This window comes from Chaetomium tenue, assembly GCF_020726465.1.
Source record: "Chaetomium tenue strain MPI-SDFR-AT-0079 chromosome Unknown F5144scaffold_1, whole genome shotgun sequence".
Taxonomy (NCBI): domain Eukaryota; kingdom Fungi; phylum Ascomycota; class Sordariomycetes; order Sordariales; family Chaetomiaceae; genus Chaetomium; species Chaetomium tenue.
The window spans coordinates 1,727,062-1,742,800 of record NW_027117329.1 but is presented as its reverse complement, the minus strand read 5'-3'; the positions used below and the strand labels follow the sequence as shown (position 1 = coordinate 1,742,800).

General features: G+C 58.3%; 6 protein-coding genes across 6 annotated transcripts; 1 reads left to right on the top strand and 5 right to left on the bottom strand.

Annotated features, from left to right (window-relative positions):
- Positions 1 to 42: 42 nt before the first annotated feature.
- F5144DRAFT_479386 (tryptophan synthase beta subunit-like PLP-dependent enzyme) lies at positions 43 to 1,457 on the top strand (the record flags this gene model as incomplete). Its single annotated transcript, XM_066785162.1, has 3 exons — positions 43 to 382; positions 539 to 772; positions 931 to 1,457. The coding sequence occupies 3 exons, from the start codon at positions 43 to 45 to the stop codon at positions 1,455 to 1,457; spliced, it is 1,101 nt and encodes a 366-aa protein (XP_066648096.1).
- Positions 1,458 to 1,596: 139 nt separating this feature from the next.
- F5144DRAFT_501262 (6-phosphogluconate dehydrogenase) lies at positions 1,597 to 3,468 on the bottom strand. The gene is made up of 5 exons (XM_066786390.1): positions 3,133 to 3,468; positions 3,014 to 3,045; positions 2,668 to 2,946; positions 1,908 to 2,575; positions 1,597 to 1,842 (listed from the first exon to the last, which is right to left on the bottom strand). Exons 1-5 carry the CDS (start codon positions 3,341 to 3,343, stop codon positions 1,815 to 1,817), a joined length of 1,218 nt encoding a protein of 405 aa, XP_066648095.1. The 5' UTR covers positions 3,344 to 3,468; the 3' UTR covers positions 1,597 to 1,814.
- A 649-nt stretch (positions 3,469 to 4,117) lies between these two features.
- Positions 4,118 to 5,337, bottom strand: F5144DRAFT_22952 (ubiquitin-conjugating enzyme/RWD-like protein). Its single transcript, XM_066783209.1, has 2 exons — positions 5,021 to 5,337; positions 4,118 to 4,940 (listed from the first exon to the last, which is right to left on the bottom strand). Exons 1-2 carry the CDS (start codon positions 5,151 to 5,153, stop codon positions 4,498 to 4,500), a joined length of 576 nt encoding a protein of 191 aa, XP_066648094.1. The 5' UTR covers positions 5,154 to 5,337; the 3' UTR covers positions 4,118 to 4,497.
- Positions 5,338 to 5,986: 649 nt separating this feature from the next.
- Positions 5,987 to 7,015, bottom strand: F5144DRAFT_480423 (uncharacterized protein; the record flags this gene model as incomplete). Its single annotated transcript, XM_066785228.1, has 1 exon — positions 5,987 to 7,015. One exon carries the CDS (start codon positions 7,013 to 7,015, stop codon positions 5,987 to 5,989), a length of 1,029 nt encoding a protein of 342 aa, XP_066648093.1.
- Positions 7,016 to 7,813: 798 nt separating this feature from the next.
- F5144DRAFT_597318 (uncharacterized protein) lies at positions 7,814 to 11,927 on the bottom strand (the record flags this gene model as incomplete). The annotated part of the gene is made up of 3 exons (XM_066790865.1): positions 7,814 to 8,799; positions 8,853 to 9,103; positions 9,181 to 11,927. 3 exons carry the CDS (start codon positions 11,925 to 11,927, stop codon positions 7,814 to 7,816), a joined length of 3,984 nt encoding a protein of 1,327 aa, XP_066648092.1.
- A 109-nt stretch (positions 11,928 to 12,036) lies between these two features.
- F5144DRAFT_22751 (uncharacterized protein) lies at positions 12,037 to 13,508 on the bottom strand. The gene is made up of 3 exons (XM_066783184.1): positions 12,833 to 13,508; positions 12,533 to 12,736; positions 12,037 to 12,365 (listed from the first exon to the last, which is right to left on the bottom strand). The coding sequence occupies exons 1-3, from the start codon at positions 13,399 to 13,401 to the stop codon at positions 12,146 to 12,148; spliced, it is 993 nt and encodes a 330-aa protein (XP_066648091.1). The 5' UTR covers positions 13,402 to 13,508; the 3' UTR covers positions 12,037 to 12,145.
- Positions 13,509 to 15,739: the final 2,231 nt, after the last annotated feature.

The following is a 15,739-nucleotide window of genomic DNA, read 5'->3' as shown; positions in this document are numbered from 1 at the left end:
GAACCCGGCCTCCTCCGTAATACTACGCCGACAACACCCATCATGGCCGACCTATCCACTACCCTCCCGCTTACCCGCGCCTCGGTGCAGGCTGCCCATGAGTTGATCAAGCCGTACATCCACCAGACGCCGGTGCTGACCAACTCGACCCTCGACCGGCTGGCCTCGACGCCCCGGACCGAGGACGAGCTGGCAGGCTCCGAGTGGGCCGGCCGCACCCCCGCGAAGCCCGTCATTCGTTTCTGGTTCAAGTGCGAGAACTTTCAAAAGATTGGCGCCTTCAAGGCGAGAGGCGCCTTTCATGCTATTGAGCGGCTGAAGCAGGAGCCGGGGTGGGCCGAGGGCGGTGGCCGGGAGAAGGGCGTGGCCACGCACAGTTCGGGTAGGTTCACTTAGACTCATTTACTCAGTTACACCGTCCTCTTTCACACTACACTGTCAATGCTGTGTTGATAGTTGGTCTGGCTTTACACCCTCCCCCCCTCCCTCTCCCCCCAACCTACTCCCCCAGAACCCCCTATAAGCTAACCCCCTCAAGGCAACCACGCCCAAGCCGTGTCGCTCGCCGCCTCGATCGCCAAGATCCCGGCCCACATCGTGATGCCCTCGACAGCGTCGCCGGCCAAGATCGCCGCGACGCGGACCTACGGCGCCAACATCACCTTCTCGGGCCCCAACGCGCCGGACCGCGAGGCGACCGTGGCCAAGGTGATTGCCGAGACGGGCGCGCGCATGGTGCCGCCGTACAACCACCCGGATATTATCCTCGGTCGTGAGTTGCCCCCTTTTTAGCCCATCCATTCCTCCCATCTGTGCCATCTTTCCATAACCCCCCATCTCCACCCCCCTTTCGCCATCCCACATCCCATATCCCCCACCCACCCCCTCCCAACCCCCCCTCCCAAACACACCCCACTAACCCCCCAACAGAAGGAACCGCCGCCCTCGAACTCCAGTCCCAACTCCCCCCCCGCCACACCCTCACCGCCATCATAACCCCCTGCTCCGGCGGCGGCCTCCTCTCCGGCACAGCCCTCGCCTGCGAGGGGACCGGCATCCTCGTGTTCGGCGCGGAGCCCTCGCTCGAAGGCGCCGACGACCTGCGGCGCTCGCTGCTCGCCGGCGCGCGCATCGACAGCGTCACGACGACGACGATCGCGGACGGGCTGCGCACGCCGGTGGGGCCGATTCCGTGGGGGGTGATTTATGAGCGGGGGTTGGTGAAGGGGGCGTATAGCGTTAGTGAGGAGGAGATTCGGAAGGCGGTGAGGTTGGTGTATGAGCGGATGAAGGTGGTGGTGGAGCCGAGTGCGGTGGTGGGGTTGGCGGTGGCGTTGTTTAATGAGGAGTTTAGGGGGATGGTGGAGAGGGAGGGCGGGGAGAAGGGGTGGGATTTGGGGGTGGTGTTTTCGGGGGGGAATGTGAGTCTGGATAAGTTGGGGGAGTTGATTGCTTAGGGTGGATGAGGTAGGAAAGGGGGAGGGTAGGAGGCAAGAGTGGGTAGGAGAGAGGAGTGGGTAGACGGAGGAGACAAGGTAGAGAAGAGAGAAGAGATAGAAGACAAACCCCAAAAAAAACACACACAAGGTTGCAAGACACCGCCCAGCCAAATCAAATACCGCCATCAGCTAGAGTATATGTACATGTACAAGCGACAGCTGAACCCCCATTAACCCGAAATTGCAGCGCGAAGCAAGGCTTTTTGATGACCCCCCCGAGGTATCCCGTCCTCGGCAGGCGACAGCCCAACCGTCCCATAAGCCAGAGTATCTAACTGTTCCCGAGCAAGAAAACACCATCCCAACACCGACCCCTTACTTCTGGTTCTCGGGACGCAGCGAGCTACACATTGGGAGTTAGCACAATGTTCAATCAAAGTAGGTATTAAGCACCAAAAAAAAACTTACCGGACCGACTTGCCCGCGCGCCAGATCTCCAGGTTGCGGATCTCCTCCATCTCGGCCTCGTACCGCTGGCGGTAGTCGGGCTGCGAGTTGTACTCGAGCGAGCGCTTGGTCTCCTCGCCAGTCTTGACCGAGTCGTACAGCTGGTTGAAGACGGGCTTGAGGGCGTCCTTGAAGCGGGGGGTCCAGTCGATGGCGCCGCGGCGGGCGGTGGTCGAGCAGGCCTCGAACATCCAGTCCATGCCGTTGGCGCCGATCAGGGGGTACAGCGACTGGGTGGCCTCCTCGACGGTCTCGTTGAAGGCCTCGCTGGGGCTGTGGCCGTTCTCGCGGAGCACCTCGTACTGGGCGAGGAACATGCCGTGGATGCCGCCCATCAGGCAGCCGCGCTCGCCGTACAGGTCAGAGTAGACCTCCTTCTCGAACGTCGTCTCGTACAGGTAGCCGGAGCCGATGGCCACACCCATGGCGATGGCCTTCTCCTTGGCCTTGCCGGTCACGTCCTGGAAGACGGCGAACGACGAGTTGATGCCGCGGCCCTCGCGGAAGAGCGAGCGCACGGTGCGGCCCGAGCCCTTGGGGGCGCAGAGGATGACATCGACGTCGGTGGGGACCTCGACCTTGGTGAGGTCCTTGAACACGGGCGAGAAGCCGTGGGAGAAGTAGAGGGTCTGGTGTCACATGTTAGCATGGTCCATCTCCCCCTCGCCCTTTTTGGACAAGGACTCCCCCGGCTCATGGCCGTGTTGTATCATGTACGTACCTTGCCCTTGGTGATCTGGGGCTTGATGGCGGGCCACGTCTCGCTCTGGGCGGCGTCGCTGAGCAGGTTCATGATGATGGTGCCGCGGGAGATGGCGTCGTCGACCTCGAAGAGGTTCTTGCCGGGGACCCAGCCATCCTGGATGGCGTCCTCCCAGGACTTGCCGTTCTTGCGCACACCGATGATGACGTTGAGGCCGTTGTCACGGAGGTTGAGGCCCTGGCCGTGGCCCTGCGAGCCGTAGCCGATGAGGGCGAGGGTGTCGTTCTTGAAGTACTCCTGTGGAATAATTATTAACAAGTGTCCTTCTGGCTCACACCAAAATAGTAAGTGGATGGTGACTCACCAGGAGCTTCTCTTGGGGCCAGTCGGCACGCTCTGCATGAAGGAAAAACCCAACTCATCAGTAACCGAGCCCAACAACCAACAACCCATTGCAACCCGGCCGGGGGTGCTACTACTCACCATAAACATCCTCCTTGGAACCGGCAAAGTCCATGGTCTTGACACCACGCACCTGCTGCTGCTGGGCAGGAACGGTGGCGGCAACACGAGCAGCGACGGCCGAGGCACGCACAGCACCGGCAGCAGCGATGAAAGTGCGCTGCTGCACGGCGGGGGTGGCCAATTGGCGCGCCAACGGGCGCAGAGCCTTGGAGAAGCTGCGGGAGGCCATTGTGATGTAAATTGGAGGAGGAGTGGGGATGGGGGGGGAGGGGTTATGGGAGGGAATGGGGAGGTTTGGGAAGGTAGATGTGGGCTTTTGAGGGTTCAAAATAGCTTTATGAGGTGCTTGACCGTCTCCGTCCCGCTGCTGGTATCGGAGCTTGCGAGTCAGATTTTTTTGCTTTCTGGCCTCGTTGCCAGGCGAGCCAGGCCAGCTTGCACCGACTTCGGGGCTTCTCGCTGCTGGCTTGTGGGGCTTTATGGTGGGGTATTGCTCACTCTGCCTCACCCCTCATTGGGCACGTCGATCTGGGGCAGGAGGGATGCGACAACAGCGCCAGAGCACTCCAATACCTCTGCGGGGCCGCCGCCTCTTGGCACACTGTTGGAGCTTCGCAGCGGCTCCGGAGCGCACAAAGTGGACCGGACCGAGGATTCCACCCACCCAGACAACCGGACAGACTACCGGCGCCGAGTTATTCGTTTGTACCTTTGGAGTTGCCGATGACATGGCCGAGCTGACTCACTCAAGGCACATGCGATGCCACGTTCCCCCGTACAATTGCCGTGGAAAAAGATGACTCTGAAACATCCAGCCAGAGTTTGTTTGCCCGGGTCCGGCCTTTCTCCTGTCTCCGGTGCGGCCTGGATACCTACCTAGGTAATCATGGGCCGAGGTGGACGTGACCAAGAGTTGAGAAAGGAAGTAGAAGGCAAAAGAGTTGACATCGAGACATGGTCTCCCGGTCGCAGGCGCAACAAATAGACGACACAGTCCTATGAAACCAACGACTCAGCCCGACCGACGCCCAAGTCATCATTAATCAATTCGTTTCGTAGCCATAATCATTGGCGTCGCAAGACGCTCACATCTAATCGCTGCCATGTCGCCACCCCCCCTCCTCTCCCCCCCAAGCTCCGCCGCAGGCACAGGTATCATTCGCTCCCCAACCCCCAGCAGCCGGCTCCGGGCCCTCCTCGTACCCCATGCCGGACCTGAGTGGCAATGGCAGTTTTCGGCCGGTCGGAACGGCGACATGCTTGCGCGCGGCACCAGCTTCCTCCGGCGCGTCCCTGCGGTTCTCAATGAGCCGGCTCATCATCCTCACCGGCCAGGTAGTAGTACGCCTGGCCATTCCCGGAGACCATCCCAGGGAACCCAGCCTAAATCAGCACCCGCTGGTATGTCTCCCCGCGCACGCTCCCGCCGGCCATGGCCTGCTTCACGTTCCGCTTGAACCCCTCCCGGTTGTTCCTCAAGTCCTCGGCCGCCTCCTTGTTGAGGGGATCGCTGGCGTTGGGCTCCAGGAACAGGAACTGCAGCCCCACGATCACCGCGTTCAGGTTGAGAACCGGCTTCCAGTCCTCGCGCAGAATGTTCAGGCACACCTTGCCCTCGAGGTCGATGTTTGGGTGGTAGATCTTCTCGCGGCAGAGCACCTTCGGCGGCTCGTGCGGGAAGGACGGCGTGATGTTGAACGTGAAGCTGAAACGGCCGCCCTTGTACATGCCCTCGTCAGGTTCGATGTAGAGGATGAAGGAAAGGATGTCGTCTGGGTCGGGGAAGTCGGTCGACATTGTGCTGCCGAGGGAAAGTTCCGAGAGGTCTAGGGGGGAGGGGGCATGGTTAGCCATAAGAAGGGGGCAGAAGGAGGTAGCTGATAAGGGAACCCAGGACGACACTCACCCTTTTGCACCCGTAATTGCGCCGCTGTCACCTTCTTCTTCTTCGCCGCTGACGAACCCCCCTCGGCGGCATTCTCAGCCTGCTGCTGCTGCTTTTTCTGTTTGGCCGTCAGCAACCTCCATCCCGCTATCATGCGACCTGGCCCGGTGATAGTCTACCATGGACCATATCTTTAACATCTTGTCGGTTGATCGACCTCAGTCGTGTCAACTTTTTTGTTTTATCTCTGCGCCCGCAGGTATGTTGTATCGAAAGATAACCACGTTAGGTCAAAGTCGCAAAGGTGGCACTTAGGCTGCCTGCAAAGCAAGCCCGGAGGTGGGGTGTGGGGTAAAATCGGCGGTGGAGGGAGTCCCAGGACACTGCGGGCTCGGACCGGTATTTTGTGAGGTACAGGATGATGTGGTGGAAGTGGGCTCTTCTGCCTCGAGGAGATGGATATTGTAGGAAGAAAAGAAAATTAGGGATTCACGCAGCGGTGAAATCGCAGATTTGGAGATGGGGGTCTGCAGAACCTAACTGAAGTCCTTGGCAGTGACCGACGATGACACAAGCAGCCCAGGCAGGCGAGCCCCACATCGTCCCGCACCTCCGGTGGCCATCAACTCGGGCCTCAGGCTAGGGGGGGGGTCGTCCCAACCTGGAATGTGCGAGTGCAAACGCAACTAATTCGTGCAACCAACCACAGATGACGGGAAAACTCACTTCAGTGAATAGATAAGCTTCGGACGGCAGTTATAGAAAAGAGTAACAGATCGTAACACAAATGCATGAGGTAATCTATATACACTTCTAATACGAATAAACCACGGATATACTCTATGGTTCACTTGTGAGTCCAACAGCTCACATGTTAATATCGGGACCACACGCACTATCTCGAACGTCACACTGACACGGGTATACCCATCACCCCTAGAAGCGGTCAGCCTAGACCATGATGCCACATCTCAACCATGGCCTCCCCTATGCCTCGACCTTCCTCAAAGAATTATAATGCTCCCCCAATCCATACCCATGCCGATAATACGCCAACCACAACGTCTTGGGCTCTCCCTCTCCCTTAGCGCCAGCAGCATCCCCATCCCCCTCCCCAGCACCAGCACCAGCAACAACATCCGGTTTAATCACCTCGACCCTCCCCTCCCCCTGCACCACCTTAATCTCGACCCCATACGCATTCGCCAGCGCACTCAGCTCCAACTCTCCCCCCCACTCCGCCGTATCCCTGATCTTCCCAACATACCCCTCGACCCCCTCCTCCAAAAACCCAGCATACACATCCCCATGCCCCTCAATCCAATCCGCCGCCTTGTACCTCACCGCCCGATACGGCGGCACCACCACCAACTCCCCCTTCCCCCCAGCATTCCCCCCCCCCACATCCCCCTCCCCCTCCCCACCCCCCTCTCCCCCAGAAATCCCAACCCCCACCACCCCCAACTGATCCGCCACCGCCGAAAACAAACAATGCCCATCCGGCGCAATCTCAAGCTCCCGCAACCCATGCGCCTCAAACACACGCTCCATGGCCCGCCGCTCTAGGGTGCGCCGGTCCGGCATGGCGGCCGCTTCTTCGGCGGCTTGCTGCACGGCGGCTTCTTGTTCGGCTGCGCGGCGGGCGAGGCGGGCTTTTTGGCGGTTGCGTTTTTGTTGGGGGGGTGGTTGCTGGGGGGAGAGGGTGGTGGTGGAGAGGGTTTGGGTGATGTCGTCGGCGGTGGTGGTGGCTGCTGTGGGGGGTGGTTGTGTGGGTTGGTTGGTATCGCTGTTGTTGTTGTCGTCGTCGTCTTCGGCGATTTCATCGGCCTCCCCTGACAGCTTGCGTAGCTCCTCGCCCTGCCGCTCCTTGAGCTGGCGCTCGAGCTCGGCGCACTCGTCGTTGACAAACTTGCGCGTCTTCTTGGTCGCGTTCTTCTTTTTGCTGGTGACGCGCCCTTGGAGGTCGCGCTGCTCCTTTCTGTGCCGCGCCTGCATCTGCTCGAGGGACTCCTCCATGGTGGCGGGTTCTGCTGGCGAGGACATGGTGGGCTGGTTTGGTAGGAGGTAGGTTGGGTGCAAGCCAGTTCTAGACAAGCTTTCGGAATGAAAGTATGGTGGGGGATGGCGGGGCTGGTGATCGATAAGGGTTAGGGGCGCATTTCCGTCTCAAACCGACACTTGCACGCAAGGATGAAGGAAGGCACAGAAGCGCAAGCAACCTTCAAGAGACCTCCCCTTTCCTACTACGTCTTTGTATAGGTTAAGCACATTCTGTGTCCCAAGTCAAGATTTCATAAATCAACCAACCCTCACCAAAGCACCAAAACAAAAGGGCGAGGGAACTGAATTTGGTTTGCTCTCCAAGATGCAAAACATAACCAGTATATTCAACCGGTCGATGAATGCCGTCGCCAGCTCTACCGCTCACGTCGCCCTCGGCTGCCCCGCAGGGGACTGAAAAGAAACCGGAACGTAATAAATATACAACGGGAGCCAGTCTCAACAACTCCACTGACAAATGGTATCACAATCAAAACGGGCTGGTATAAAACATACCCTCCCCCCAGCGGTGCTATGCTTGCTTTCGACCAGCCATGAAGTCCAAATACCGTAGAAAAGAAGTTTTAAAAATCCACCCCTGTCACGATAGGGACGACAACACATGCCGGTCATAAAAAGCTAAGACCCTCAGCAGACCTTTTTCGGATTAACAAAAAAAATTAAGAAAATAGAGTAAAAGCGTCAGTCGTGACGGGACAGCAGCGTGTGCCACAATATATAGAGGGGAAACAAGATCAAGAAGAGAAGGCGCCCCTAGAACCCCCTGAAGGGATCATCCCGCATGTACCACTCGTCCAGGTCGTCGGTGGCGCGGGTGGTGCGGCTCTGGTAGCTGTCGCGCTGGCGGCTGCCCCGGCTGGCCCGGCGGCGGAGCTCCTTGCTTCGCCGCCGCGTCACCTGCCGGAAGTCGTCCTGCTCGTAGGGCGTCTCATTGAACGCGAGGGGGCTGATAAAGGCCTCCATGCGCACCGTGCCGATGGCGTCGAAAAAGTTGTTCATGACGGGCCCGCTGGGCCGGCTCGAGGCCTCCGACGTGCGCACCGAGGGCGTCGCCCATGTCATGCCGCTCGACCCCGTGACGGCACTGGCGCCGGCGTTGCTGTAGAGATCCGACGACCCGGCGGTCATGACGCTGTTGCCCGCCGTGCTGTTCGACGCCGTGTGAGACCCACCGCTTCCGGCGGGGCCGGAGAAGCCTCGGAATGAGAGGGGAGGCGGGATGTGGCTGCCAGTGTTGCTGCGCTTGCGCCCGTGAATGGCGCCTTGGTTGGAAAACCGAGCAATGGCCGGGGGCTCGGCAGTGTCCTTTGACGCATCCCGCGTATGCGTGGGCATTTTGTAGACGATTTCCGGCACCGGAGGGGGTCGGAAGCTAGGGATGTTGGGCGGGGCACTATCCAAGTGAGAGTCTGCTGTTACCGGATCCGACTTGATCACGGCTGTTTTGGCCTTGGTGAGGCGGATGGAATCGCGAATGGCTCGCCGCTTAGGCTTCGGTAGCTCGTACTGCTCGACCAAAGGTTTTGACGGCGGTACTGCCAAGGTATCGGGTATGGCTTGGTTAGAGTGTGCCAAAAAGGAGAGCGATGTCAGCCAGATGTAGTGGCGTTCGGCGTTTGCGGCTGTGAATTTGAGCGCCCGCTGCGGTGTCAAGATGAGAATCGACCTATTGAAGATCTGGGCGGTCCCCTTCGGAGGGGGGTTGTCATCCTTCACATCCAACACAGATTGAATTACCACTATTCGGCAGTCAGCAGGGAAACTCTGTGTACTCGGAGAATTCTTCACTCACGCTTGCGGCCAGCCTTGCCCAACAGCGCGCTCCCCGAAGCCGGCTGCTTGCTGCTCCAGAGAATCGAGCGCTCGTAGGGCGCGAGCCAGACCCATCTCTTATGACGGTCATTGCTGTTGTCATCGCCGCCCTTGGTGTCCGCAACACCAAAAGACTTGCGCCTTCGCACATACTTAAACATCCATTCGCCCACCATGGTTTGGGCGATCGTGTCCACCACGGTGGGGGCTGGGTCGAGGCGGCCTGCGACGCTGCAGCGGTGTCCGCCGTGTTCGCCGTTGTTGTCGACGGCTGGGACCTGTGGCTCCGATATCTCGGCGTCATATACCCATCCCTGGTGCGCGGCGCCGTGATATCGTTATTCGGCAACGGGGGCAGCCTGGGGCTCTCGGGGGCTTCCGCAGAGGGGCCGAACGCTGGCGGCGAGCGACTTCCACGCCGCCGGTACCTCTGGTTTCGGGGGAGAACCGCCGCCGAGCGCACCTTGCGGATGCTGCTGGCGCGGTAGTGGCTGCGGTTCGAGCCTCGCCTCGACCAGACGTCTGAACTTCTGCTCGGGCTGGTGCGCCCATCGCTCGGGGCACTGATGCTCACGGGAGGTTGCCTGGAACTAGCGCGTGTCGGGATCGGGAATGGGGGCTCCTTGGGGTCCGTCAGACTCGGGCTCCTGGCCCTTTGGTGCGAAGCGATGCCGTTCTGGATCATAACAGTCCGGCGCATGACGCTGGGCTTAGTACCAAAAACTGAAGGCCGTCCTCCGCGTCTCGAACTCCGCCTGCCGAAACCCGTATCGCGCATGTCATGCGGCGGGTAGGCTACCGAATCGTACGCTTCGCCATCCTCAGACCCAGGAGAAAAGAAACGACTGCTAGCCTTCGGTGAGAAGGCGTTCTCCGACGACGTAACGGTTCCTATCGAGTTCCGCTTGCCCCCACGGTTCGACCCGTTCTTAGGTCTCGGCGCAGAAAGCGCAGTGCGGTATTCCGAGTCGGTCAGGTCAGCGTCCATGAATTCGTCAACCTCGTCAGAGCTGTTTCCATCAAAACCGGCAAACAGGCTGCTAATCCGCGGCGGCCGTCGCATGGGCGCATTCTGACTCGAAAGGGGGCCGTCATCGTTATTTCCTGGGTAGAGATCATGGGTTTCTTCTTCCAAGATGGAAGGGGAAATGGGGGGTGACGAGGGCATATCTGTCAAGCTTCGCTTGGATGTCAGTCGTCGCGGGTTCCGCGGTGGCAAGTTTCCGGGAATCGGTGTGAAATGCCGGGTGCCCTCCATGGCAACTTCGACAACACCAAGCGCAGGCGAAGACGGCCGCGATGTAATAGCGGACGGGTGGAGGTGCGGTGGGAGCCTGTCCAGTCGCTGATCAACCCGAATCTCTTCCGTCTGCATCCCCGACGACGTTGTAGATATTGTGGTCTGTATCGACACTTGACATCCGAAATCCTTGGTGAGTTGAGGAAGGCGTGGCTCGCGGGGTGAACTCGGTCGACTAGTTGGGGGAATGATGCTGATGCTAGGAATGGGCATTGGTAGTTCAAGGAGCGAGGGATCAAGTGGTGGTGGCACATTATCGGTCTGCGTGGAAGCAGAAACCATGGCCGGCGTCTTAGGTCTCGGTGGTGGGGGTGTCTCCTGCAGTGGCGTCTTAGGCGTCCTCGGGGGACTCAATGGCTCCTCGGCTGTTTGAGACGAACCGTTGACCATCAAGTTGTGCATTCCAAGCGTCTTGATAGCAAGCGGCTGAGCGACACTCACCCTCTTCCTTCGCTGGTTCGCCTCGATTTCGTGCTCAGCACGAGGAGGGCCGTCGAGACTACTGAGCCTCTCGTATTTTTGCAGGAGCGACGATAGTTCTGGGGTCGGCGGTTTTGAAGGGACAATTTTAGGAGACGGGGGCGGGGAGTACTGAATTCCGGTGTCGACGTAGCTGACTTGAGGAGCAGGCGGCACCGTTTCGTCGTCCTCCTTGATAATCCCGTCCTCGAGTCTCTCGAGCGCAGCGGGATTGAAGGCCAGCTTCCCACGAGCCACGCTGCCAGGCCTCCTTACGCTGTCATTGCTCCGGTGTCGCTGGTGGGTTCTGAAGGCAAGGCTGTCTCGGCTGAAGTTTCGCATGTGGCCCTTCGATAGGACACTGTCCCGGCCGCCGTAGTCGCTTTCGTCGTCGTAACCGCCGTCGAATCCCAGCTCATCAGCCAGCGAGTTCCCATTTGCCTTGAGGATGCTATTGGCGACCGAAAACCGAATGCTGTTCGTGAGGCTCATACTCCTGACACTGGCAGCATCGTCCTTTACGCTTTCCTCCCCATCGCTCTCTCCGCCAATAGTGGCCGCATCCTGGCCTTCTGCCTGCGCAGCCTGGAACGCGGCAACCTCCTCCAAAACGACTTTTAGTCGTGTCTCGGCGACGTGGATTCTCCGTTCCTGCTTGCGCTTCTCCTCCTCCCACTCGTCCTTCTCCTTCGCCCACTGCTCATGCACACGCTGCGAGTCCTCTTCTTGGCTCCGCAATTTCTTTTGTGTTGTCTCGAGCCGCTTCCGCGCTTCGGACGCCGATTCGATGGCTTCATCACGCTCTCTCGCCAGTTCACCAAGCGCAGACGACGTCCCCCCTTCCAGCAAGGAGAGTTGCCGTTTCAATGACCTGCTTTCCTTCCCTGTTGTTGACAGCGAAGACTGCAGTGTCTCCGTTTCCTCCCGCACTGTGTGTAGCGACGTCTCAAGGCTCTCGATGATCTTCAACTTCTCCTCCTGATCTCGCCTGAGGGAGAGGATCTCGGAAACCAAACTCGCATGGAGCGTTGGCGTGAAACGACGTGGATCCAAAATACTGATGTTTTCATCGTTGGTGACGTCCCTGGAAGACCTCTTGGACCCCCTCTCGCTCTTGTCCCCAGGGAGGGGTGGAGGGGAACGACTCTTGCCCTTCTTTCCGGTGGGCGTAATAGACCTCCCTGATTTTCGCGAGCCGCGCGAAACCGTCCGTGAGAGGGGTCGGTGAGGTGTGTCAATGGGCGTCGGCGGGGCCGCCGGCCCGGTCGATTCGTCTTCGGTTTCCCACACGGCCATTATGAGTGCGGCGTATTAACTTCGTGAAATGACAAAGATTACCGTCTCTTACTTGACCCAACGGAGAACTCAGGTCATTTCCACTATCGGAGGCGCTTCAAATCGTTTCCAGATGAGCGGTGGGTGCGTGTGTGCGTGTTAGTGATGTGCCGATAGTTAGAGGCTGAGCTCAACTGCGATGATCCTTGTTGGCCCAGGACAGCTTATCGGACCTTGTTTCAAGGTGAAGCAATATGCAACGGGACGACCCAAGCTCGGAAGCTCAGCCGAACCGTCAATGCTCGAAACAGCCCCCCGTAGCACGAAATGCATGCACAACCACGGGTGGCCAAACGGTCTGCGACAGACCCGGATGGCACTAGTTCACAAGTCGCACGTCGTCGGTGTCGGTGTCGGCGCTGATTCCATGCAATATCCCCATCGGTTTCGATGCCAATCCTAGTCGCAATTGGCCAATCAGCAATGCTGTCACTCCAATATTATTCAAGCTATAACATGCGTCTTATGAAATAGGGGAACCCCGACTAACCCAAGCTGGGCGAGACAACATGCGAACTTGAGCTGCAAGCGAAACCGGGGGTCACCAAAGTCGAGAAGCGACTCACAAGGTGCGGAAGCCAGGTGTCGTGTAGCCTAGGAGGAGAGTGATGAGATAAAGAACCACTTGTTGTTTGCCGCTAGGAGATTCGAGTCGACGGTTTTGGTTTGAAGTTCCCGGCCTGCCACGAGGTGGAACCGCAAGATGGGACGAACAGCGGTTCGTGGCGATCTCGCTAGGTGGGCTCACAAATCGCGGAAGCTCGGAGTTTCTACAAGATGTCTCAGTCAGTACAATGTTGGTTGGAGAGGAGCTGAGGCGAATTGGGCCTCGCAATCGTCGCTGGCGCGATCGTAGTTGCACGTACCTCTCTAGCCCCAGACAAGTCGATAGTGTACCTAGTGATAAATAGGTATAGATGTAATGGAAGTGCCCGAAGAAGGAATGTCCCGGCTGGCGTTTCTTAGAGAGAGACTGGAAGAGAAAATAGTGCAAGCGCGTAAGGAAAGGAAACCGGGGTATCGTATCGCGCAACTTGAAGAAGGGGAAAAAAGAGCGTGTGGAATCTGGGAGTTCTCGAAGTCGAGACTCGACCAGATGAAAGAAGAGAACTCGAAAAGGTGGCGTCACGAGCCGCAGGTGAAAAAGTGCGTGAAAGCAGCAACAGCACCCTCGTCGCTCAGTCGAGAAAAGAAGGAGAACAATGCCCCCCCAAAATGCGACACCGGGCCGGAAGTGAGATTGTATTGTACATGCGATACAAGGCCCCAAGGAGGTTTGGGCGGATCTGGGCGGCCTGGGTTCTGTATGAATACTCCACATTTCGACACGAGCCACCCGCAAGCTGCAAGAAAGTGGAGAATGTGGGATGCCCTGCAGAGCCTGCCGAAAAGCGAACAGCGGCCTGGCCTGCAGTCGTTCCTCCCCTCCATCCATTCTTGTGGAGCACGAATCGGGGAAAGCAGAATTAAAAATGCCAAAGCACTGACACAAATCTTTCAAGCTGCTGGCTGCTGGCTGCACATGCACAGGGCACACAGGCCAATGGTTGCCGCACTCTCCCGCACCTTACAGCACCCTGCCGGGCTCCCGCACCTCCACCAACCGTCTGCAAAGGAACGCAAGGCGGCTCGGGCAAGATTGGTTACACATGTCTCGAGACAGGCCACTGGTTGTCATCTCTGTGCATGTGCGTCTCGTTTATTTTCGACTCGTTTCAAAGTTCCGACCAGAGCAAATCAACGATTTCTGGAGAAGCCATCAGCAGCAGCACGCAGCACCGAAACCCGTGGATCTAACCAAAAAAACCAACAAACCAACATTCGCGGCCTCGGGAAGACCAGGGTCCCCGAAGCGCTGGGTCAAGAATTGGCTTGTCAAGGTAAACAATGGGCCGGGGAGGGGTCTCAGCAGGCTAACGAGAGTTTGCGTGAAAACAAAAGATTGTGCTGGGAGCTTAGGCGGTTTGCTGGTTCTCATTACGCCATGGAGGTTCGAGAAGCTAAGGATGGAGGGGCTTCCCTGGTTTTGCAATTCCCGAGAACTCGACCCCAACCTGGATTTCACTCTCGCAGGAAAATCCCCGGAAAGACTTTCGGATCTCATCCAAAGATGGAAACCGATCTCCTAAATCGACCATTTCTCTCCGCTCCTCGTCGCTCCTCCTTCCCTCTTCGTCCCGATGTTGCGAGCTCACCAACTACCAACCCACACATCACCACTTCCGCACTGTCGCGCAGACTCATAGGAGTGCAACTGGAGTCTGCAACCACCCGCACGCCCAGGCCTCGAGCAGAACGGCCATCCCGTTCAAGGGGGTCCAACGTGCGCACTTGACGGGTTCCAAAAAGGGATGAGACTCCCGGGGTGCGCACCAGCCGACTAGCTCGTTTGGGACGGAGCCTCTTGTGACGACCGGCAGGCAGCGAATGGGAGCCGGCACCAGCCTGAGTCTAATTTCCTGGTGTGATAGGATGTTGACGATCGCCCGGGCCCAGGGTCGTCCGAAGTGGGCATGTTGGGGGGTGCAACCAGACCTCTGCTCCACAAACCCTCTCTTCCGTCTCACTTCGAGAGCCTAACTTGCCTAACTTCCAAGCCCAGCCCCCATCATCCTCAAACGTGCTTCATCGCTCGAGGCCGGACGCGGTTCGTTGATTCGGCAAGTTCCGGCGCGAAACACAACAGAAGGGAAGGGGACAGAAAAAGGACTGGGTCATGGTCAAACCGTGATTGCTGCGCGAGAACGGCGTGGCTGACCTCAATGAACATCCCCCACCCGTCCCCTTTCACCGGAACCGCTAACCGAATGAGACCCTGGCCTCATCAACACCCACCGGTGTCACGATGGATGCCAGCAGGGTCAGCGGAAGGCGAGCCGGAATCGCCAGAAAATAGCCAATTTTGGAAGCTCACGGCGACGGGGCTTAGAGGACCTGCAACTTGACAACATCTCCAAGCCGTGGTCGAGACAGGAACCACCAGCCCACACTGTGTCACCACTGCGCAGGAAACAGTCTTCATGGGGCCTTAGATTGTCAAAATCCACACAAGAGGATCCCAAACTTCCGTCGTACATCCATTCGACCTTCGATGCTCCCAAGGATGGAAACCTTCGATGCCCTGCTCCGACCCTCGTCTTTGCTGGGGTTGATATCCACTGCCACATGCATCCTGCACCGTAACGTGCGTTAAACCATGCTCTCGATCGAAGCAACGTCGATCTCGTGGTTAAAGTGAGACACGGACCCGTGGCCAGGCCTGCAAATAACTGCTGTCAGATCTCCTGCTGTTTGTCGCCAATCTACTAATCTGTACGTATGTATGTACATTGAGCCGTCACAGTGCCCCGCGCAGCCATCACTAAACAACTACATAGAGAAACGACTCGTCACAGAAAAGCAAATAAACATTTTCCGGCCCATCCTCGGAGGCCCAGTATGCCAAGCCGCGGCCAGACTGACTCGAGATCCAACCCCGGTCCGGGGAAGAGGCCCATGGCGTTGTGGCGGCTGCGTTCCCCAATGTTGGAATTTCCGTCACAGAGACGAAGGATCGCTTGTTGCTTCCTCGGCTTCTCGTTGGTCAACAAACGCTCCAATCGTGCCGCGATACACGCCGAGTTGGGCGGTTTCTGAGAGCCAACGACCAACTCTGAGCAACTTGCGTTTCATCCACAGTCACAATCCTCAAGTTTACCAAAGGGAAGGAAGACCTACCTCTGTCGTCCACAAATAACCAGCTTGCGCAGCACGCGCGCACGCGCTCTGTCTCT